Source organism: Meleagris gallopavo, chromosome 2, assembly GCF_905368555.1.
Source record: "Meleagris gallopavo chromosome 2, MGAL_WU_HG_1.1, whole genome shotgun sequence".
NCBI lineage: Eukaryota > Metazoa > Chordata > Aves > Galliformes > Phasianidae > Meleagris > Meleagris gallopavo.
Genome location: NC_139405.1, coordinates 51,376,450 through 51,397,926, shown reverse-complemented (window position 1 = coordinate 51,397,926; position 21,477 = coordinate 51,376,450). Strand labels below are relative to the sequence as shown.

Genomic DNA, 21,477 nt, shown 5'->3' with positions numbered 1-21,477 from the left:
GAGGCAAAGGGTCTCTAACAAACACTCCAACATGGCAATTGTTCTTTCCCCTTCCACAGACAACAGTACTGCCTGTATGGGTTCAACATGTTCTCGTTGGTTGGGTTTGGGTGGAGAGGTGTTGAGTAAGCTGGTAGTTATGGATACCATTGAGGTATCTATCTTTCCCCATATATTGCAGGTGATTGTGGGAGAATGGCACAGGGCTATGTGCTGTGGCAAACAGGAACCTACAGATTGTATGTTGCCACATTTAACTATTAGTCACCTAAATTCCTTTTGCCTCTTTGTAGTTAGGAAGTAATGGTAACTGCAATAAAAATTCTTCTTTTTCAATCAAGCCAAAATATGATATTAACAGCAAGGAATGAAAATACCTACCTGCTTTTCGCACCTATATGCTCCCATAAAATAATCCAAGACCACCACATAGTGTTCCGAGTGAGAGTGGCAACAACTAGGTTCTTACAGTATTCCTTACAATTATTTCTTGGGCTCAGCAGTCTGCCCAAAACAGTGATGTTCTGGTCTGCTCCACATCCAGTACCATCCTACTGAATAAGGCATGAGTCCCACCATAAACTTATTGCTTAAAAGAGGAAGTCTCCTCACAAACCATATGTTGTCAAATTAATCTGATTAAAGTTTATCTCAGTGGGATTGTTCTATCTGAAAACAGAGGCTCTAGCTGTTTCCCCAAAATGTTTTATCTCATCTCCCTCAGAAGCCATTTAGCTTTGATTGTTTTTTCTCACCTGCTGTTGCAAGCTGCTTCACATATGGCTCAGTTTTGACAGTAAAGCTTCTCCTGCTTCCTAGGATCACACAAGAAGAAGGGAATATAGCTGTGAGTTCCATCAGTCTCTGTTCCCCTCCCTTTTCTCAAACCTGAAGCAAAGGTGATTCTTTTACTTGAATATAGCACTATGAGTGAGCGCCTAGCACCATCTCTGATGGTGGAGGAAAACACAGGACTGTGTTTTTGTTACCATCCTTGGCATTCCCCAGGGTCTCCACAGCCCTGTATCTTTGACATGCTGGCTGTTACCTTGTTTTGAAGCTTCCAGTTCCTTTTCTTGAAATGAGGATGTTGAAGACAGCAGCTTGGATCTGCACGTTTCCTTAATCTCACAGCTCACCTGCATGCCATTGTCGGTACACCGGAAGACCTGTGTCCTATAGTCCGTTGCCCGTGACAACGTAAATATGATCTGTTCTCACACCCCAGCAGGCGGGAGGCCACAGCTCCCACAGGTAAAGCAGCTGGGGGCTCTGCAGGAGCATGGCGGTGGATGAAGGGTGAGGAGCAGGGGGCACAGGCACAGTGCATTGTGTCTGTGGGCCTATGAATCCATTGGTTGGGTTGTGCAATCTTGATGCAAGAGCATCAGCTGAAGCAGCCTTCTCACTTTGTAGTTTCTAAGCTCCGGTGGATTCACAAACTTTTATTTCATGCTGAAAATGTTTTAATACAAAAATCCATCCTGCCTTTTGTTTGAAGTAATTTATTTTGGGCTTCGGAAAAAAAAAAATCAACAACAACAAAAAAAATAGCAGCTTTTAGAGACTGGCGATCGAGCCAGTCGCCCATACACTAACACCAAAGAGTCTTCCTTCCCTCTCCCGCTCTCCAGTTCGGCAATCGCCAACCCCGCCGCAGGCGGCAGGGGCAGAAGCAGGTGGAGTACGGCCCGCCGCCATGTTGCGGTGAGGGTCTCCCGCTAAGGGCCGAAGAGAGGCCGCGCCCGCGAGCACGGGGCGGCACCGCCAGGAGTGCCCGTGCGGCCGCCTCTGGCTGCCGGGTGCCGCCCGCCGCACCTGTTGCATCGCTCCGAGAGCGGTCCCGCCCGGGCCGGGGTCTCCAATCCGCGCCCCGAGTTGTCGAAGCGCGGCCGGCGGGGTGTCGAGCCGCTGGGCGAGGCCGCCCCGTGCTCGCAGAGTGCAGGGGGGGAGCGGCGGGGAATGGCCGGTGGCGGGTGAGTCACCGCCGCGGCCCCACCTGCGTACTTAACCGCCGCCGGGCGGCCGGCGCCACACTCGCGGGTTGTGCCGTCGCCGGAGCCGGGAGCGGCTCTCACTCCTCCTCCTCCTCGCGGGGCGCTCGGCTGAGGCGGGGCAGCTGCTGTATGAGCGTTGCTCTCTGGAGCTGCGGAAGCACCGACAGCGCTGAAAATGCCGAAACCGGTAAGCGAGGCGCGGGGACTGCCCGGGTATCCTAGGCAGCTGCGCCGGGGCTCTGCCGAGACGCCCAAGGAGGCTCCGTGGGGCGCGGACTTAACCGCGAGAAATCTGCGGAACCACCCGAGCGGCCGCTTAGAGCGGGAAGAGCAGCCGGAGCGGCTCGGTTCAAACGCGGAACCGCCCTAAGGAGCCATGCTGAAAGTCGGGCCGCTCGCCCGGCGGCGGTTGGAGGGGAGGGCCGCGCCCTGGGGCCGCCGAAGGCGCTCCGCCGCCGTGCCCGAGAGGGAGCCGGCATCGGCGGGAGGCTGCGGGCGTTGGTGCGCTGCCCTCGGAGCGCCGTGACCGGGATCGCGCGGAGCTCGCCGGGCACCGAAAGGAAGGGGTTACTGTGCTCCCACGTCCGTGAGGTGGCAAAACTGCACCGGCTCTCACTTGGTATTTGTGAACGCTTAATGACAGGTCCTCGTTTCCTGTCTTCGTGATTAAAAAATGAAGTCCCAGAGAATCATAGTACCATTCCCCCAGTGCTACCGCTGGATCTGTTGCCAGGTAGTCACTAGCAGTCTTCATTAAGGCGTTTCTGCTCTTCTCTTTCTTTTTTTTTTTTTTTTTCCCTCAATTGAACAAACTTGAATACTTTCAAACTTTTTTGTTCTCTTTTTTTTTTGTTTGTTTGTTTTTTGTCCTCTGAGCCCCCTCCTGCGTCGGTTTGCTTTTTTTTTTTTTTTTTTTTTTTTTTTTTTTTTCCTAGATTGTTTTGGTTTGAAATCTGCTGCCACCCTGGCAGTTAGAAACAGTAACTCCCTTGAGGAGCTGGCTGGTGCAGAGCTGCCTGCACTCATTGATGCAGGCAGCTTTGGAACTCTGAAGAGCATAACCAGAGCAGATTGTTGCTGTCTGTTTCCAACAGAGGCAGTACTTAAAGCACAGCACAGTGAAGAACTTCCAAGATTATTAGCTACACCCTTTGGAAGGAGACTAGGCAAGCTTATCCTTGGGGTAATAAGCAATGGATGTTCTGCCACTGTAACACTAAATTTAACTAAGTTAAGGAGAGCTTAGATTAATTTACATTGCAGTTTCTGTAAACTGAGGGGGAAAAAAAACAAAGAATTCTTTCTTTTTTGAATTCTTTGAAGAAGTGCTAAATCTTCATTCTCCCTGGATGTATTTAAATAACAGGAGCTGATACTGGAAGCTATGAGTAGGTGTGGGAAAAATCTCTTTATCTCTCTGCGGAAGGACAGCCATGCTTTAATGGTTTCTGAGACGTGACCTACTGTCCAGGATTTATGGAGAGGACTCTTTGTCCAGAGTTTGTGTGGTATAAGCTGTTCTTTTTGCAGTCTGCATTCAACCCCACCATTAGGGGGGCTGACTGCTGCCTCAGTGGATGCATACAAGGAGAATTTTGTAGAGGTTTTTTTTAACAGAACGCTTTGGTCTGACTGCTGCAGATTGAGAGTGTATTCAGATCCTTCAAATCCAGCTCATTTGTTCTTAATACAACTAAGTAGGATTCCTATCACTTTGCAGGGTGAGGTGGGAAGGGGTGTGAAGTTGTCACTCCAGAGCAGAACTGTACTCAGAAGGAGTATGATAAGAGCCTTTGATGTGTGTGGCGACTGATATCGTAAACTCATAGGAAATGAGGAGGCAGTTTTTGTTTGATAGGTCAAATACATGAGTACTAATGAATTCTACCTACACTTGTTCGCGTGTGTATTGTCAGCTTGGCATAAGTATATACAGTGTTGTTTGTCAGACCTCCTGCTGATAGGGATGTGGTTTTACAAGCTTGTCAGCAGTTGTCATCTTAAAAATTTTTATTTCTAAGCAGAAAATAATCACCAAGATTTCGGCAGTTGCTTTCTACCTGTCCCCAAAGCAGCAACGGTAAACCTCCATACAGAGCTTCTGTGGTAACAAAAAATATGCACTCAGAAAGCTTACAGGCTGGAATTTAGTCTTTCACAGTAAATAAGTCCAGTGTCAGTAAAATGTGAGTGATTTTGATTATTAGTAATGTACCATAGTGAAGTACTAGAAAGCGAAGTGCACACCAGATTCTGTACCAGTGCTTTATTGCTGTTTGTTGGATCAGACACATGTCTAGCGTGCTCGAAATAAATCTTGGCAACATTTCAGGAAATAATTCTGAAATCTTCTTTGATAATAAAGACAAGTGTTAATTTATAATTCAACACAGGCTTTCTGCCATGTATAACAGTTATAGAATAACAAGATCTCTGGGTTAAGCTGTAAATATGTAACTTCTGGTTCCCAGCTCTTAAGGGTTTTTAGCTGGAAGTTCATGAACAGTTCAGAAGCTTAACTTCCATCTAGTCTGTACAATAGTTCATAAGGTTTCACGAATGGTAAATTATTACATAAAGAGACACGAGATGTTATCTTGTTCAAATCTTGCTTTGTTTTCTGAGAAGAAGCGAAGTGTGCAATAAACTGACTTGATCAGCCTTGCGTCTTTTCATTATTGGAGTGTCTGTGCGCTCACTGTGTTTTTTCCTTGATCTGTATGTTGCTAGCTTATTTCTATTTGACTCATTGCATGGATGGTGTTCTAGCTGAATTACATTCTTTGGCAAAGCAAGCCAGTCAGATAGAGCCACAGGGCTGCAGACTACTGAACATTACTTACAGAAGGAGAAGGAAATGTGATCTCTGCTCTGTAGACCTGTTAATTTGATCTGACCTATCAGCATTCTGTGGTACTTTTTTGAAAGTAGATTATTCTTTATACTCTTAGAAAATGCTGGGGGGGGGGGAGGGAAGAAAGCATCACAAGAAATGATGTCAGCTTTGCAGTAGAGCATTTGATGTAATGTCACATAAGAACTTTTAATACTTGTCTACATTTTTATAATACTCTTAAAGAGAGGTCAGCAATAAATGCAGTCTATCAACTTCTGCTGCTAAAAGAGAGTGCGGGGGAATATATCAAGGCATCATTTTCTAACATGTATATTAATAGCCTGTGTTCAGAAAGCTGAGCATACCAACAATATCTGCCATTGGTGGGGAGGGATATTGTTGATGCAGAGAGCCATCATATGTAGGAGTATAAAGCACGTATATTAAAAAACAAACAAAACAAAAAAACAAAAAACCCCACAAAATATAAAAACCTTCCTATTTCAATAATTAAACTTGGAAGGGTGATAGAAAGAGTTCCCTCAAACTATAGGATAGAATGATAGGTTGTCATTCTTATCCTTGTCCAGAAAACACAAATCCTAAGCAGAACCTGGAGAAGAATTTGGGGTTGATTGTAGGAGGAAAGCCTCCTCACAAAAAGGGAGCTTGTTCAGTTTAAAATACAAAAGATTTAAATGCCAAAGAAAGGGAGGAATTGCTTTAAGCAAGGCTTATAGTTAAGGGGACTTTCAGATATCAGTGCAGTTCAGTTTCTGGTTGCTTTCTCCTCCCCTGAAGCATTCTAAGCCCTAATGCCCTTAAGATAAAGTCTGTCGAGGACACAATGTGGTGCTGCTGCCTGTAGGAGTGTGCAGCTGGAACAGATAACTCAAAAGGCTTTTCCCAGTCCTGTGTTATTATTAATGTGCTAGTGTGTGCCTGGCACCAAGTGGTTAGACGAGTCCTCCATACCTGTTTGCTATTGAATATACATGCATTCTAAAAATGAACACGAGGACAGCGTGTAAGTCTTCAAGCCAAACCTTTATCTGTCTGTGAACACCTAATGGCATTACGATTCAGCATTTGTCATAAGCCAACCAGAAAAGCTAGAAGTGTAGCAACAAGGATTTACTCTAAATACTAATAATTGTTGATATTTTCCAGATCTTCCCAATTTCTTCTTAACTGCGTCTTCTAACTGCACGTAATAGTTTTGTCTTCAATTTCTTCAAAGCAGATTTCTGTAAGAGGACTGAAATAAGACAAACAAACAAAAAAACCCCACCTTTTAGTGATCACAAATAATTAACATGCTCTTGGCTTATGGATACTTATGGATTTATGCAGGAATAAGTTTTTTGTTTTTTTTTCTTCTGAGCACAAATTGTAATGCATCAGATGATACAGTATTTAGTGCACTTGCTACTAAGGGTGCACGCTCACACTCCAGCGCAAAATGGAAGAAAGCTAGTATCAGCCAAGTGTGCAAAGTCTCACTCAAGGCTTCAAAAGGAAGTTGAAGGATTCTATTAATAGTGAATGTAGGGAGTAGTTCAGAAATGGTTAAAGTTAGAAGAGAGTGAGCTCACAATTGTGCCAAAATCCAAATTACTGTGTGAGCTGAATAAGCATTCCTGAGGTCAGTCTGTTCTTGTTAGCTGCTTTGGAGAAATCAAGTGTTAACTGTTAGTGTTAGTCACTACTTAAAGAATTTTTTAGGCTTCTTAAAGGGCAGAGGGTGGAGATAAGCTTCCTGTTCTACTTCCTCCGATGTGAACATCTTCCTCTGCTCACAAAAATAAATAAATAAATAAATCAGTGATATGTCAGGACTTTTTGAGAATAATTCTTCTTAATGGCCACTGAAGGTTCCTTCAGTGTTGTTCTTGTTTGGCACGCTGTATCCAAAGGGCTTTATGTGCACTGTAAATCCCATAATCACTCAATTGACCTTGAAGGAAGGCAGTGCTGCCTAAGATCATTGAACCACACTACACACTGTTAAGTAATGTATCTTGGCTGTGCTGCGTGGTTGTTTTTGAAACCTGGTTTCAGCATTAGGTAATACTTAGTCTCTGAGCTGAGAACTGCTTCTCCATGGAGGCAGCTGAAGTTTCAGGGTTTTACTGAGCAGTGCACAGCATTTTATCCTTCTAGGAAGTGGAAACAGTTGTTGCCATGTGAATCTATAAAGAAGGCTTAGCTCGGTGTTACAGCTAAGTATGTTGCCTCCACTCTGCATGTTTGTTCAGATCCACATTCTGTTTCTAACCCCTGCTTCATAGCGTCTTGATGAGTTACCTACCTTCAACTTTGAGAGAGCATGGGTAGCGTGTACTGAGCTGGGACTGATGAGCACCTCACACTGTAGCTGTCAATTAAAATAAAAATCCCGAGTCAGAATTAAAATTCAGGACTCTGAACTTCTGACTAAGGGGTGGAAACTGTTTCTTACAAGCGGTGACTGTTGTGTTTGGCTGTCTGTTGTGTAGGTTCCCTGGAAGAGGTGCTGGGACTCCTTGTGCAGCTTCTGTAACCTTTGCTAGTTTTGAGATTTGAGTATGGAATTGCTACATGAGAAGATGATCTCATGTGGCAATTGTTTCTCCCTTCGACTTCCATGAGCAAGTGCTCAAGCTGTTGTGTAAAGCTGAGACATCACTACCAGTGTCTCTTTCTCTCTTGATTTTTCTGCATGGAAATATCCAGATTCACTGTTGCACTTCAGCTTTGATGTGGGATGTGCGTGAGCGGTTTCTCTGGGGATGTGAGTTTGTGCACATCCAGCTGATTAATCTTGAGCTGAACGGTGCTTCTCAGTTCTGTCAAGAGACCAGCATTCTGCAAGTGCGTAGAGGAGATCTACAGGCTGCCTACTAAGTAAATAAATGGGGTCTGAAGAATCTCATGCTTGTACTAGAGTGTCTGAATTTTGCCTGAGTAAGCCCAGTAGAGAACTTCAAAGACTGCTATAGGATCTTGATTTCAGAGTTTTTTGCCAGAGCTGAAGTTGTTCTTTAACATATGCAGAATGCACTTTAATTGTGAAAGCTTAACTGGCTTAACTTTTTTATCTTTGTAGAAATAGGTTTATTATTATACAATATTCCTGATGGCTGAAATGTGCAAATTGGCAGGTGAGTTCCATAACTGATATAGTATAGTGAACTCAGAGCAGGAGAAAACAGCTTCCCCCCTTAAAAACTGATGCAGTCTTGCAGGCAGAGTTTCCAGAGTTATGTTTTTGCCCCCTTTATGAATTGCTGTACTTGTTGCTTCAATAGTGAAGGACCTGTGTAGTTTCATTTCACAAGTCCTCAAGCTTGTTTTAGTGGGTAGAAAGGAATATTTTGCTAATCTTTCCACTAACTTTTCCTATACTATCCATAATGTCCCAAGAGCAATCTGTCTGTGATTAGCTGACATTCCAGGACTTGTAATGACCTACCTTTATCTGGGAACAAATAGTACGTGTTGCATACTGTTTGAAGTACTCTGTTGGGAAGTGTAAGCACTGCGATGTAATGGACATAGATCAGGGTGTCAGCTATCGCAGGTGATCACATCATATAATCCCGCTCATAAATTTTGCAAATGCTGTGTGATGTGTTCCATCGAAGTCCATGAGATAAAATTAAAGGACCTGATTACAGAACAGGTAAAACAGAATGGTGGGGCATCAAATCAATAAATCCCTCTTTGACAAATGGATTCATAACTGGAATGCAGATTGAACATATATCATTACTTAGACTTGTGTGACATGTTACACTGCTATTTCTCCTTAAGTAAATGCAGTTTATGTTCTTCCTGCCTCTTGATCTCTTCAAGAATGTGACTGGCCTTGCCAGGTTAAGGAGAAAGGCCCTCTAGCCAAATACTATGCTTCTGCTGCTGGCCAAAAGCTGATGCTTAAGGAAGAGCACTTGAAAGATACGCACCATTGCTTTCCTATGAACTGATGAAATATTAGAGGCTGGAAGTTCCTATATAATGAGTTAATAAGTGGATTTCTGTGAACTTGTCTAGCCTCCCCTTGAAAACACGTGAACTCCTGCATCCAGAATATGCCATAATGAAGCTGTGCTAGATAACCTTCACAGTATTTGGAAAGTTATCTACAGAACTCCTTGCTACAGCACTGCCTGAAGAATTACTTTCTCTTGCTTAGAACTGACCAGTTTTGATGCCCCGTGTGTTCTGTTGATAGAGGCGGTGAACGCTTGGTCTTTGTCTGCTCTGTTCTTATCACCCGTGACTCTATATGCTCCTATGTCCTAACCTTGGTTAACTTTCTTCCAAACTGAAATCCTTACCAGTTTGGTTCATCCTTGCATGGAATAATTTCCATGTAAATTTCATCTGGTTCATGTCTGATGCAAAATACTGCTTTGTCTTCTGTGACATCTACATTTGGGAAGAGTGCAGTTGCTGAAAATGTTCTCGATTTCAAACTCTCAGCATAATCCCGAGAGTAAGTCAGCCTCTCCTTGTGTTCACATAGTCCATTCTGCTCCAATCTGATGTGCCCTTCTTCTACTTCAGAAGTACAATCATTGTATCTTGTGCTAGTACTGCTCATACTGGGTTTGTTGAAAAATTGCTGAGAGCTGACAGGTTGTGTTGTTGTGTAGTCTCAAGATGAGCATCAAATTTTTGGCTCTTCAGAATTATGGCTTGTTTATGCGTGCAAACTGTTTTCTAGAACCTCTGTCTTTGCATAAGTGCTGGAGTAAAAGGTACCAATATAGGTGCTTAGATTAATGGAAGGCTTTGAGGCTAGTGCAGCTTTTTGTTAGATGATTCATGCCTTCAGACCTTGCTTCTCTTTGTTGTGAGTTTGTACTGTGAAGCTCAGCTGCTATGTAAGTTGTTGCCCTCCTGTTGTTTCCAGATGAAATGCCAAATGTAGGTAATGGTGTTGGTATTCTGTGTGGATTGCAGAAGGATTGTATTACATTGTATAATTGACTATCATAAGTCTTAGAGAGATTAAGTTACTTTTAAATACTGTAAAACTAGAATAAAACTTGAAAGCTTCAACCTCAGTATTATCTGCATTTGGCCCAACGTTGATATTTGTGACAGAAGACCAGCTGAATGATCTGGTTCATTCTGAACTCTCTGACTTTGTGAGATGAAGCTTATTTGAAGATTAGTTGCGAGGTCTTCTATAAACTTGGTGTGTAAGGCCTTAATCTTACACCTTCATTATGTTTGATTGGATGCAATGGTTGTAATGACAAAATAGACTATATATGAAGGAGTTGGATCCAGTGGCCCCCAGCTTCCCTCTGTGTTTATCCTTTAGGAACAAAGGACTAATTGTTGCTGCAGTCTGTGTTCTTAAATCTGTCCTAACATTCAGTGAGGGCAGCTGGCTCATCCAAGCAGCAGTCCCCAGTCTACTGTCGTGGTGTGTTTTGTGCTTGTACACAGATATTCCCATAGTACAGCATCAGAGAGTCTCTAAAGGTTATTTTTCCCTTCCAAAAGAACAGCTTAAACCCTCCTATTACTTCCTAACTTGGTCTGTGTTGAAGTATACCATCTGGAGCCAGCAGAGAAAGTGAGATCAAGTGTTTTACATGAAAAACCTCTGAGCTCTATAACAGAAAGATGACTTGAAAGAGTCAAACTTAAACTACATTGCTTTATGTTTTGTTAGAACCTAGGAATGCCTCTTAGGAAATTTTAGATTTGTTAAAAAAAAAAAAAAAAAAAAAAAAAGAATTTTAATGCTTAAAAAACTGCTTTGTATCAATTTTTAAATTTCTTCCTAAGTGGAGACAGTGATGAAGCTTGTTTGTTGAGGGAAACCTTTGGGCTGGTGGAGAAAGTTGTTGGGATTTTGTTGTTTTTTTTGTTCGGTTGATCGGTTGTGTTTTTTTTTTCCTAATTATTATTATTTTATTTTAATTTCTCTCTTGGCTTTTCTCTTTCGCTGAGGAGCTTATGTTACCTTAACAGAGCTGACCAAGGGTCAGAGGAGGCTGCTGGATGTCTGCAGCTGAGATTTTCTCACTTGGGAGCAAGGACAGTTAAAGATACATGTTTCCCATGCCTGAGTGAAATGCTCATGATCTTCTGGCATGCAGGGTGTTACTGCTTGACCTTAGATAAAGAAGTGAAATTCAGCAACGCTCAGCTTTTCACACAAATGCCTGCTATGCATTTTTAGTATATACTAATAGAAGATATCAGACTCTGGTTAAAGAAACTGAAATAGTCATATAATTTAGTATGCATCTTCTGCGTATCTAGGCTAAGTCAGTTTGAATTTGCATTCTGGAATTATCTTCATGCTTAATTATAAGTAAGGTTTCATGCTGTCTCACAAAGAAGAGCCAAGTGACCTTAGTGCAAAACCAAACTTAATAGATTGGCATTCTTCTGATCTCTTTGTGTACACTTAGGAGGAAAATGGAGTTTGTTCTGAAATTTCAGCCTGCTTTGTTAAAACTGGATTTTCTGGATGACTCCCAAGACCTGAGTAGGTTTTCCTACCTGCATGCACAACACCCAACCTTCATCACAGAATCACAAAATTTTAGGGGTTGGAAAGGATCTCTAGAAATCAAGTCCAGCTCTGCTGCTAAAGCAGAGACCCTACAGTAGGTTGCACAAGTAGGCGTCCAGATAGGTCTTGAATATATCCACAGAAGGAGACTCCACAACCTTTCTCAACAACTTGTTCTGGAGCTCCATCACTCTGACAGTAAAGAAGTTATTCTGCGTGTTAGCTTGGAACTTCCTGTGGTCCAGTTTGTGCCTGTTGCCCCTAGTTGTATTGCTGCTTGATAATGAAGAGTCTGTCCACATCGATTTGACTCCTGCATTGTCAGTATTTATAAACAGTCATGAGATTCCCTTTCAGCTTCTCCAGACAGGATTGTCCTAGATCTCTCAGCCTTTCCTCATGCAGGAGATTCAGAAGAGTCTTTGGCTTTGAGATTTCATGTCAACATTATTCTTGGTTTCCCCTCAAATTACTTTCTCTCTTAAGGAAAAACTGCCGCATGGGTTGTTGTGGTTTTGGGGTTTTTGTTTGTTTTTTACCTTTCATGAAAGCTGCAAGAACCTGGACTCCCATTGGCTTGAGTAAAAGAAAGAAACTTCATTTTATTGTAGATGGCATAGTTATTGGTCCATAAATATTGAAGATTACTACAAAAAAAGTATTTCTAAAAAGATTACTACAGTTGCACAAGCATTGAAGTTGACTAATAGATAAGGCTGACAACTATGCTGGACAATCCGAAACTAACTGCTGGCTTTTTAGGCTATTATAGACAAGTCTGTTTACCTTCTGTGGTATTTCCTCCCGTCATGGGAAGGTGAGCAAGTTTTTAAGGAACAAAGAGCAGCCTATTCAACTCTAATCTTACCTGTTGCAAATGCAGAGGTATCTAACTCTGCTTCATAAACTCAGAGGAATTCCTGTGGAACGTGAGTTAATGTTCCCATTTACTTGCCATGAGGAAGCAATGTTTAACACAGTGAGACCTGAAGGGAACACGTCCTTTTGTTTGCAGTCAGGTCTTCTCAATTTAACATGGTATGCTGAGAAACTGGTCTGCTAAATCAGTGCAATGAGCTCGCCATGTCGGTCAGGTCAGGTGGATGCCAATGGAGCAGTGTCCTGTTTACGTTCTGTGAGCTGATGAGGCTGTTTTCTCTCCTGTTAGCAAACTGTGCTCAGCAGTGTGGAAGAAAATGCTCACGACTATTTTGCTGTGCTTCTGCTGCCCTCTCTGAAATACTGGGTGTTGGGCATGCAGCATGGAAAGGATTCCTGCACAAAAAGAGGGGGTGAGCATGTGGGTCATATTGAAGGCCTTGTTCTGTGTTGTGCTGTAGGTTCTTCTTTGCTCTGATAGGAATAAGGTTCTCTCTACTTCCCCCAGAAGAGAAATTGCAGGTTTGTAGCTTGCCTTCTAATTCCAGCTTTCTGAACATCCTGCTCGGGAGATCCTCCATATCATAAAAATCTGTAATTGGGGGGTGTATTCCAACTCTGTTGCTGCATGGAAGTGGATGTATAGTATCCCAGTATCTTACCACTCACTGTTTTTTCTATTATCCTATCTGCAAAATAAGGGGGTTTGGGGTTGGATTTTTCTTTTTTTTTCCTAGTTGTGGGCTGTGTATTCACCTCCTTCTGGGTTTAAAAGCTCCTGTCCTCTTTACAAGCACTTCGTGCCTCAGATGAGGAAAAAAAAATAAGTTTATATTTAAAAAGACATCAGTGATGTGCTAGCAAATCAAATCCAGTTTTACATAATTCAGGAGAAAAACTGATCTGCAGTTTAAATGCCGACTTTCCTTGACTAACTTGTTCCCTTTCAAAAGAGGCATTCAAACTTGGATGACAAAATTCTAGCTGGCAAGTCATCATCCAAGCAGAAAAGAGTAGTCACCTCCTGTAATGCTTCCAGTGACCAATACACTCAAGAATGTAATTTTTTCCTACTATGTAATAGCATCACACCAGGAAATGTGATGATCTTTTTTCTGGGGATTATAACAGACCATATCCTTGTCTCTAGTCCTGCTGGTTTTGGGCAGACAGCCTGTTGTTTACAACCTGTAATTTGTTCATCACCCTCGTCTCTCTTTTCTATCCTCACTTTTCCATGTGTAACACATGTAACCACGTCTCAGAGTTAGCAAGCTCTTTGAACTCTAGCCCTGTCCTGAACAGTTTCAGTTTTCCACTGCATGCTGTTTGTGGACCTATGCACTCCATCTTCCAGAAACTGTAAGAATACTTCACTACATTTTGTTACTCCCTGCACTCCACCACATACATCCCCCTTTCAGCTCCTTGGCCAACCCTGAAAGGATCAGAATGTGTGTCCCTAAAGTAGATGTGACAAGAGAAAGGTGCTGAGCACAGCTGAGCTTGGAGCCTCAAGGATTTCTTCCCTGGACAAAACTGAATATTTTTTCCCCAAGTAGTTTCCAACATCAGGGCCTACAGTTACGCCATCAGTTAGCAGCACAATAGCTGTCGTCAAACAGAGCTGACAGTGTTCTTTCTTTGTTGTTGAGCCTGTTTCCAATGAACACTAATACATTGAAGGCAGAGGAATAGAGAGCAGTTTCAGTGCCTTTCCTAAAGCTGCTGTGTGAAATGGCTTTTTCTATTATCAGCTGCCCAATCACTGTATGCATCTATAAACAGGTCTGGTTGCTAAGGTTGAAATGTAATTATTTCATCCATGCAGACGCATTACAGCTCAGGGGAAAAAGCTTGTCATTGATTGCAAATACAGTAGTAGTTGTTTGTGTGGTGGAGTAGCAGATATAGCATACAGACCTGCAGAAGCAAGAGTGCAAGCTGGGCTGGCTTCTGATTCTTAATACTGTTTCTTTCAGTTCTTTGCTGAGAATGCTATATTCCTTCAGCACACGCAAATCCGTGTGCTGTGCAGACAGCTTGACTGTGTACAGGAAACTTTTACAGGGCTATATATGCATTTTTCACAGTAAGTGCTGTGCAGTTGCAGCACTTTAACAAACCCTTGCACCCTCTGGTACACGATTGGTCTGCTTACGTGTACCAGGTATTTACTTGGGATTTCCAGACTTTGTGCCTGAAGAAAGAAGGCATTTCTGTTTATGTCTTTCCATTATGATGGTGCTCTTTGCCACCACTTGGAAGGATGCTTCACTAGCATTTGCACCTGCAAACCTGCTAGTTAGGAGACTTGTCTTTATCCCTCTTTGGAAAGAGGAAGAAGACATTCCTGGCCATTATCAGAGGCATTTAGAGCTGCATAATGATAATATGGACAAAGTAAAGTGCTGGTTTCTCTTATGTATGTGTAAAGGTTGGTATTTACTGCCCTTTATCTTATGGAAATAAATTGTATGGCATTTTAAATGACTTGCAGAACTTCATGGTTGGTTGTGTAATAAAATTGTTCAACTGAATGTAAGGGCAATTAGGTTTCCTTCATGCATAGGTATGTGAGATATCCACACAGCTTGCTGTTTATGGAGTACGTGTTGGTGGTGGTTGTTGTTTTCTTCTTCCCCATTCCACCTCTTTTCACCTTCAATGTAGGATTTTTTACAGTAGAGCAGTTATCTATCAGGAGATGGATGGTCAACTCCAAAGGTAGCATGTTGGCTGCAGCCAGAGACAGATTCTGGACCCACAGGCCCATGAGTCAGACAAAAAGCTGCCTGCACATACAGTGCCCAACACACTTGGGAACTGTTCATCTAAGAGAGAGGTCTGAAGAGGCACTGTCACCTTGGGTTTTTATCTAGGTCATAGATCTTACACAGAGAAGGTGCTGCCTCTTACTACATGGTTGGCAACACGTTGCCTCCTTAAGAGACAGCATTTTCTGAATCTGTTTTTCAGGTGCACAGTCTCTGAAAGGCTGCAGTCTGCCATGGACTGATTTAGCTTTGTAAGAGTTACTGTCTCGAGGAAAGTAAAGAGTAAGTGCAAAATCTGAGGGCACTACTGATACAAGAAAGAACCCATCCTAACTGGTGTAACTTCTAGTGTAGGAACTTTCCATAGCGTTAAGATTATTTAAATCTGCTCTGAGGTTCTCTCCAGTTCAGTCTTTTATTTTATTTCTTCTTTCCTGTCTCTGTTGGAAGTGTAGATAATATTATTGTTCTACCCTGAACAATCTGAATTCGTGGAATTAGCGTTCAGTAAAATGAGTTCTTCAGTTTCTGTTGTCTTTATGACTCATGGAGCTTTTTTTTTTTCCTTTCAATGCAAATGGCATTGTGTTGGCAACCGCTTATTTTTTCCTCTGTGGATCAAATTTGTTAGCAATCTTGCGCATCCTAAGCAGAGAAGGATGAAAGCCTTGTGTTCTGCAGTGCTTCAGTACACACTAATACCTAGTTTTCTTTCATTTTAAGCATGTTAGCCTTGGGCGTAGAAGTGTAATCAAATTTTTACAGCATGAGTGCATGGATTAGGAAGCTGAATCTTTCTATCTAGGATTGTAAGCATATTCTGTGCATTTAAAATCTTATTTCGTGTGTAAGTCATGGACTTTGTTGTTGTTGTTGTTGCCCCTCTCCAACTGGGGTGAAACAATTAAACTATTTGCTTATGGCTTCAGTTTTAGACCTGGAATACTGCCAGGATTTGGTAGGGATTTCACAAATGACCTGTTTTGTCCATGTGGGATAAGCAGAATTTTGCGTGTGAAGGTTTCCTTAACTTCTTAACTTTTCTTAACTTCTGTCTTGCTCTTTTTGTTGCTTATAGGAATTAGAGGTGTTTCCTATTTCCCTCTGCAACGATATCTTGCGTTATTTTATTGTTGTTCATCTTGGGCTTTGATTTAGTCCTCTTGATGCTATAGGGAGTTTCTTATGATGTGAACTGTATGTCACATTCATGTCTTCTCAGCCTGGCAGACAGTGAAGTTTTTCCAGACTGCCTAAACCAGGGTTTCAGGTGGATTAAGCTCTGACTGTCTGCTTCCTTACCTGCTTCTCTGTGGCTAAAAACTTGTGTGGGGTGGTTGTAAAGTATGCAATTAAAAATACATCTAACCCCTTTATATTCTAGAAGTCAAGGCTCAGAGATGAGAAGCAGGAGGATGTAATATGGCAGAAAGAACACTCCAAAGGACTTTGCCAAGCAGTCATCTGTTCAGGGAAATGACAGCTGCTAGCAGTCCTCTCCTTAGTCTGCCTGTCATGTGATGTGGGGCTGTTGGATAACACACCAGGGAATTCCTCTCTATCCTGCTGGTCGTTGAGTCCTTCTGAGACACAGAAATTAACCTTTACTGCCCCAGATGTCTTTGGGAGCTCTTACATAAGCAAGCAGTCATGTTCCTCTGTTCTTGTGGCTGACAGTTGAAGTGGTAAGCAAGGGACTTCAATTTTTAGTTTTAGTGCTAAAGCATTAAGTTTCATGGGTTTTGTTTGTTTTTAATTAGCAGATAACCACTAAGGAGATAAAGATGGCTATCCTGATACTGACAGGAATTCAGTGCTCAGCCAACATCCTGCACCTTTACTGGATTGAGAAGCACATCCTTTAAATCTATTTAACTTGTGAAGTGGTATTCATTTTTACACCCACTGTGGTGTTTCAGCCAGAAGTGCAAATAACTTGCACAATGCAAAACAGCGGATTATCAGCATATGTTTTCTTGAGGGGGGAGTAAAAAGGGATTAGATTATGATTAGGGATTTATTGCTGAGAGGAATTAAGCAGCAGGAGCTTCTTAAGGTCGTGGCTTCAAATTGCAGTCTTGCTGTTCTTCAGAATTTGCTATCTTTGCTACACTGTTTGAGAAACTTGGTTCTTAAGCTGCAGGAAGGAAGCCTTAAGCATACTCCTGTGATCCAAAGTGCAGCAGTTAATTGTAACACATTCTTTTACTTGACATTTACTGTAGAGTTTAAATGTACAAAATTGAATGGCTAGAAACTGCTGCAGTGTCTGGGTTTTATTGTGAGTGATTTGATCCCTATCGCGCTGCATCCTGTGGTTCCTTCACACATATGCCTCTGCACTAGGTGCCAGTGCTGCAGCTGCAGCAGGCTCTCGGGGTCTGTTAGCTCTTGCTGTCTGTAGCATAATGTTTATAAAATGCTCTGTTTAATTTGCATTTTGTCTGGGGCCTACAGGGAAGCTGGGGAGGAACTGTTTAGAAAGGCAGGTAGTGACGGGACAAAGGAAAATGGCTTTAAACTAGGAAAAGGCAGATTTAGACTAGATATTAGGATGATATTCTTTGCTGTGAGGGTGGTGAGGCACTGTAACAGGTTGCCCAGTGAAGTTGTGGATGCCCCCTCTCTGGAAGCATTCAAGGCCGGGCCACATGGGGCTCTGAGCAACTTGGTCTAGGGGGAGGTGTCCCTGCCTATAGCAGGGGGCTGAAACTAGATGGTCTTAAAAGTCCCTTCCAACCCAAGCCATTCTATAATTCTCTTCTTTTTAAAATCCAAGCTACAAATTTTACTTGTCTGAGTTTGGGTTTTTATCAGTTTGTTTTGTTTTGGTGTTGTTTTGCTTCCTTCTTTCTGAAATGTGGTGTAATATTGCAAGTGATGTAGTCTCCTGTAATGGAAGAGCTGGAGATAATCCATTCTTGATTTGCTGTTATCTTGCTGCTCCTTATGCTATTCTCTGCAAGCTTGGCTGTTGCTTTGTATCCTGATTAAATGCTAATAGACTTTTTCTAGTCATTAGCTAAACACTTGCCTTCTGCATACAATGCTAACTCCTGTCTTGCACTCCTGTCATTGGAACAAATCTGGTTAAAGTGTTTCTTCGCTAATGTTAGCTGTTAATGAACTCTTGCCCTATAATATTATTGTTATTGTGCTGAGTAGATTCTTATGAGGTGAAGAATAAAAGTTTATCAGGTTATTGCTTTTTGCCTAATCAGAATAATCTGAAGCCGTTAGAATCTCATATTAATTCTAGCTGTAATATAAATGGAAGTTAAATTACAAGTCTTAAATTCAATTTAGTCATTAGGGCCTTTTGTAATCAAAGAGATGGCCTGTAGGCAGCTATTTTGCGTGCTTTGCAGAAACCCTTTTTCTAAGGGATTTTACGCCTGGAGATTGACAACTCTAAAATGCTGCTTCATTCAATCAGTAGCCAATTCTGTGTTGAAAAGGAAAACCTGCAGAGCAATCTAGATAAGACAGCAAAGTCAATGCTCCAATTAAGTTTGGTGTGATAACAAAAATATAACTGGGGTTTAAATGCCTAGAGTATAAGGATTGTGTTAGTGTATAAAAAAAAATGGAGACTGTATTGTGTACAAAGAATTGTATTCACACGGAGAAATAGTTTTCAATGTACCTTAAACAATGCTTTTTGTTTTTCTCCACAGATCAATGTTCGAGTTGTTACTGTGGATGCAGAGCTGGAGTTTGCCATCCAGCCAAACACTACAGGCAAACAGCTGTTTGATCAGGTCAGTGTGGGATTGGTACAGGGCTCTTGCTGCTTAAGCTTAGAGTATGTTTAAGACTACTGGTTTCTTAAGTTTGAATTCCAAACCTTTCTACCTTTCTTTTCTCTGCCTCTTAATAAAAAGGCCCTGGTCCTAAGTTCTCTAAAGTCCATCACAGTGAAAGAAAAAAGCAAAAATCCCTGCAGGTATGTTACATTCTAGTGAAACCTGACTTCCTAGCGGTGTTGAATGACAATGTATTACAAGGAATCTAGAATGTCTAGACAACATAGGTTGTGTGTAAAAATACACTTAAGCTTTGAAATGCAGCTTAACTTTTGTTCATGTCTTAAATTCTAAAATAGAGATGTTGCCCCTTGTGCATAAAACCTTTCAGAATGAGGTCTTCAGACAATTAATGAATGTAGATGTAGATGTGTTCATCCAGAAGCTGAGTTGGAGGTTACAACTTGCCACGGATGTTTGAGTTTTCCAAACTACTAGAAAACCAGAAGGGTTTGTTTGCCATGCAGAAGCTACAGCATATCATGCCATGTATAAAGCCCCTGTGCAACAAGAAAGAGTAGAGACTTGCCTAGCCTGCCTCCAGAGATTCATAAAGAAGTGGAGAACACAAGTAGGGGAATTCCCTTCTCTTACTGTTACTCTTCCTGCCACTGCATTAACAGTGTACAGGTCTGTTTGGTGATGGACCTACAAAGGTCAGGTAATGACAACTAAACAAAGAGCACTTTGTGGAACTTTATTAGTCTTAAGTAGTTTGTCATTATAAAACTGATTTAAGACCTTGGTTTCATCAGAAAAATCAACTTCTGAAATTTAAAATAGAACAAAATAATAAAAAGAGCTGGCATCTAGATATTTCTGCTGAAACTCTGAAAACTAAGAATTGATCTGTGTAGACTTCAGTTCCATGTATTTATGAAGTGCTGCAGTAATTCTTTTGCACTTCCCCTTGTCCCCAGCTAGTCTTGATAGCAAAGGGTGGTTGAGCTTTAACTCAAGTAGGTGAAACTGGCTAAACAATGTTTGTTCGTTCTGAATTTCTCTTGGTACAGTTTCTCACTTCAGTGAGTTAACTAGAACTTGCTAGGCTTTATGGCAGTGGTGCAGACTGTAGTGAGAAGTACTCTTCAGACAAGTTTCAAACAAGTCCAAGTTGCAGAAAACAAAGGTAAGAACTGGGAGAAGGAAGATTTATCTGTTGTAAGTGAAGATCAGGTTCAAGACCATGTAAAAAAACCTGAAAGTACACAATTCCATGGGACCTAATGAAATCCATCCACTGGTTCTGAGGGAATTGGTTCTGAGGATAAAGTTGCCAAGCAGCTATCCATCCTATTTGAAAGACATGGCAGTTTGGTGAAGTTCCTACTGACTGGGAAAGGGGAAACATAACCTCTGTGCCTGGTGAGATCATGGAGTAGGTCCTCCTGAAGGCCGTAAGTGCACTAAGGCACATGGAAAATAAAGATGAGATGATTGATGATCACCAACATAGCTTCAGCAAAGGCCTGACAAACTTGGTGGCCTTTTATAATGGAGTTACCGCGTCAGTGGATAGAAAAAGAGCAGCTGATATGAACTTGTGCAAACCATTTGGCACTGTCTCTTATCATGGTCGCCAAATTGGAGTAAAATGGATTTGGTGGATGGACCATTCACTGGATAAGGAATTGGCTGGATGGTTGCACTCAGAGTTGTGGTCAGTGGCTCAGTGTCCAAATGGAGGCTGGTGACAAGTCACATTCTTTATGGATCAGTGCTGGGACTGGTGTTATTTAACAGCATGGACAGAGATTGAGTGCACCTCAGCAACTTTGCAGATGACATCAAGCAGTTGACACACTGGAAGGAAGGGATGTATTCAGGGAGTCTTGGGCAGGCTTGAGATGTAGGTCCATGCCAACCTCATGAAGTTCAACAAGGCCAAGTACAATCCTGTACCTGGGTGGGGGCAATCCAAAGCACAGATACAGCGTGGGTGGAGAATGGCTTGAGAGCAGCCCTGAAGAGAAGGATTTGGGGGTTTTGGTTGATGAAAGACTCAGCATGAGCCAGCAGTGTGTGCCTGCAGCCCAGAGGGCCAACTGTATCCTGGGCTGCATCAAGAGAAGCATGACCAGCAGGTCAAGGGAGGTGATTCTGCCCCTCTGCTCTCATGAGAGTCCACCTGCAGTATGCATCCACTTCTGGGGCCCCCTACAAAGGACAAGGAACTGTTGGAGTGAGTCCAGAGGGGGGCCACAAAGTTAATCAGAGGTCTGAAGTGCCTCTGCTATGAGGCTAGGCTAAGAGATTTGAGGCTCTTCAGCCTGAAGAAGAGAAAGTTCTGGAGGGACCTCATAGTGGCATTCCAGTACCTGAAGGGGGCCTACAGGAATGAGACTTTATAAGGGTATATAGCGGCAAGATAAGGGGAAATGCATTTAAATGGAAGAAGGCAGATTTAGACTAGATATTAGGAAGAAATTCTTTACTGTGAGGGTGGTAAGACACTGGAACAGGTTGCCCAGAGAGGTGGTGGATGCCCACTCCCTGAAGGCGTTCAAGGCCAGGCTGGATGGGGCTTTGAGCAACCTGGTCTAGAGGGAGGCATCCCTGCCTATAGCAGGGGATTGGAACTAGATGATCTTAAAGGTCCTTTCCAACCCAAGCCATTCTATGATGATTCTATGAAACAGAAATTTATTTCCTCCAA

The 21,477-nt window shown here is 42.4% G+C and overlaps 1 protein-coding gene and 1 long non-coding RNA gene across 6 annotated transcripts in view; one reads left to right on the top strand and one right to left on the bottom strand.

Annotated features, from left to right (window-relative positions):
- The window catches only part of LOC104909743 (uncharacterized), a 33,291-nt gene extending 32,103 nt beyond the window's left edge, over positions 1 to 1,188 (bottom strand). For both annotated transcript variants that reach the window (XR_014881364.1, XR_792565.3), the window contains exons 1-2: positions 1,049 to 1,188; positions 756 to 815 (exon numbers count right to left, since the gene is read on the bottom strand). This is a non-coding gene — a long non-coding RNA (uncharacterized LOC104909743). The remainder of the gene's footprint in view (positions 1 to 755; positions 816 to 1,048) is intronic.
- Positions 1 to 21,477, top strand: part of EZR (ezrin) — a 42,874-nt gene that overhangs the window by 4,279 nt on the left and 17,118 nt on the right. Inside the window, exons 1-2 of one of the 4 annotated variants that reach the window (XM_085217142.1) lie at positions 1,192 to 1,254; positions 18,693 to 18,776. In XM_085217142.1, coding sequence (XP_085073268.1) covers positions 1,207 to 1,254; positions 18,693 to 18,776 — 132 coding nt within the window. In that variant the 5' untranslated portion in view covers positions 1,192 to 1,206. Of the gene's footprint in view, positions 1 to 1,191; positions 1,255 to 2,022; positions 2,185 to 2,655; positions 2,731 to 18,692; positions 18,777 to 21,477 lie in introns of those variants that run through there. The other 3 variants (XM_085217144.1, XM_085217141.1, XM_085217143.1) reach the window with 3 other exon arrangements.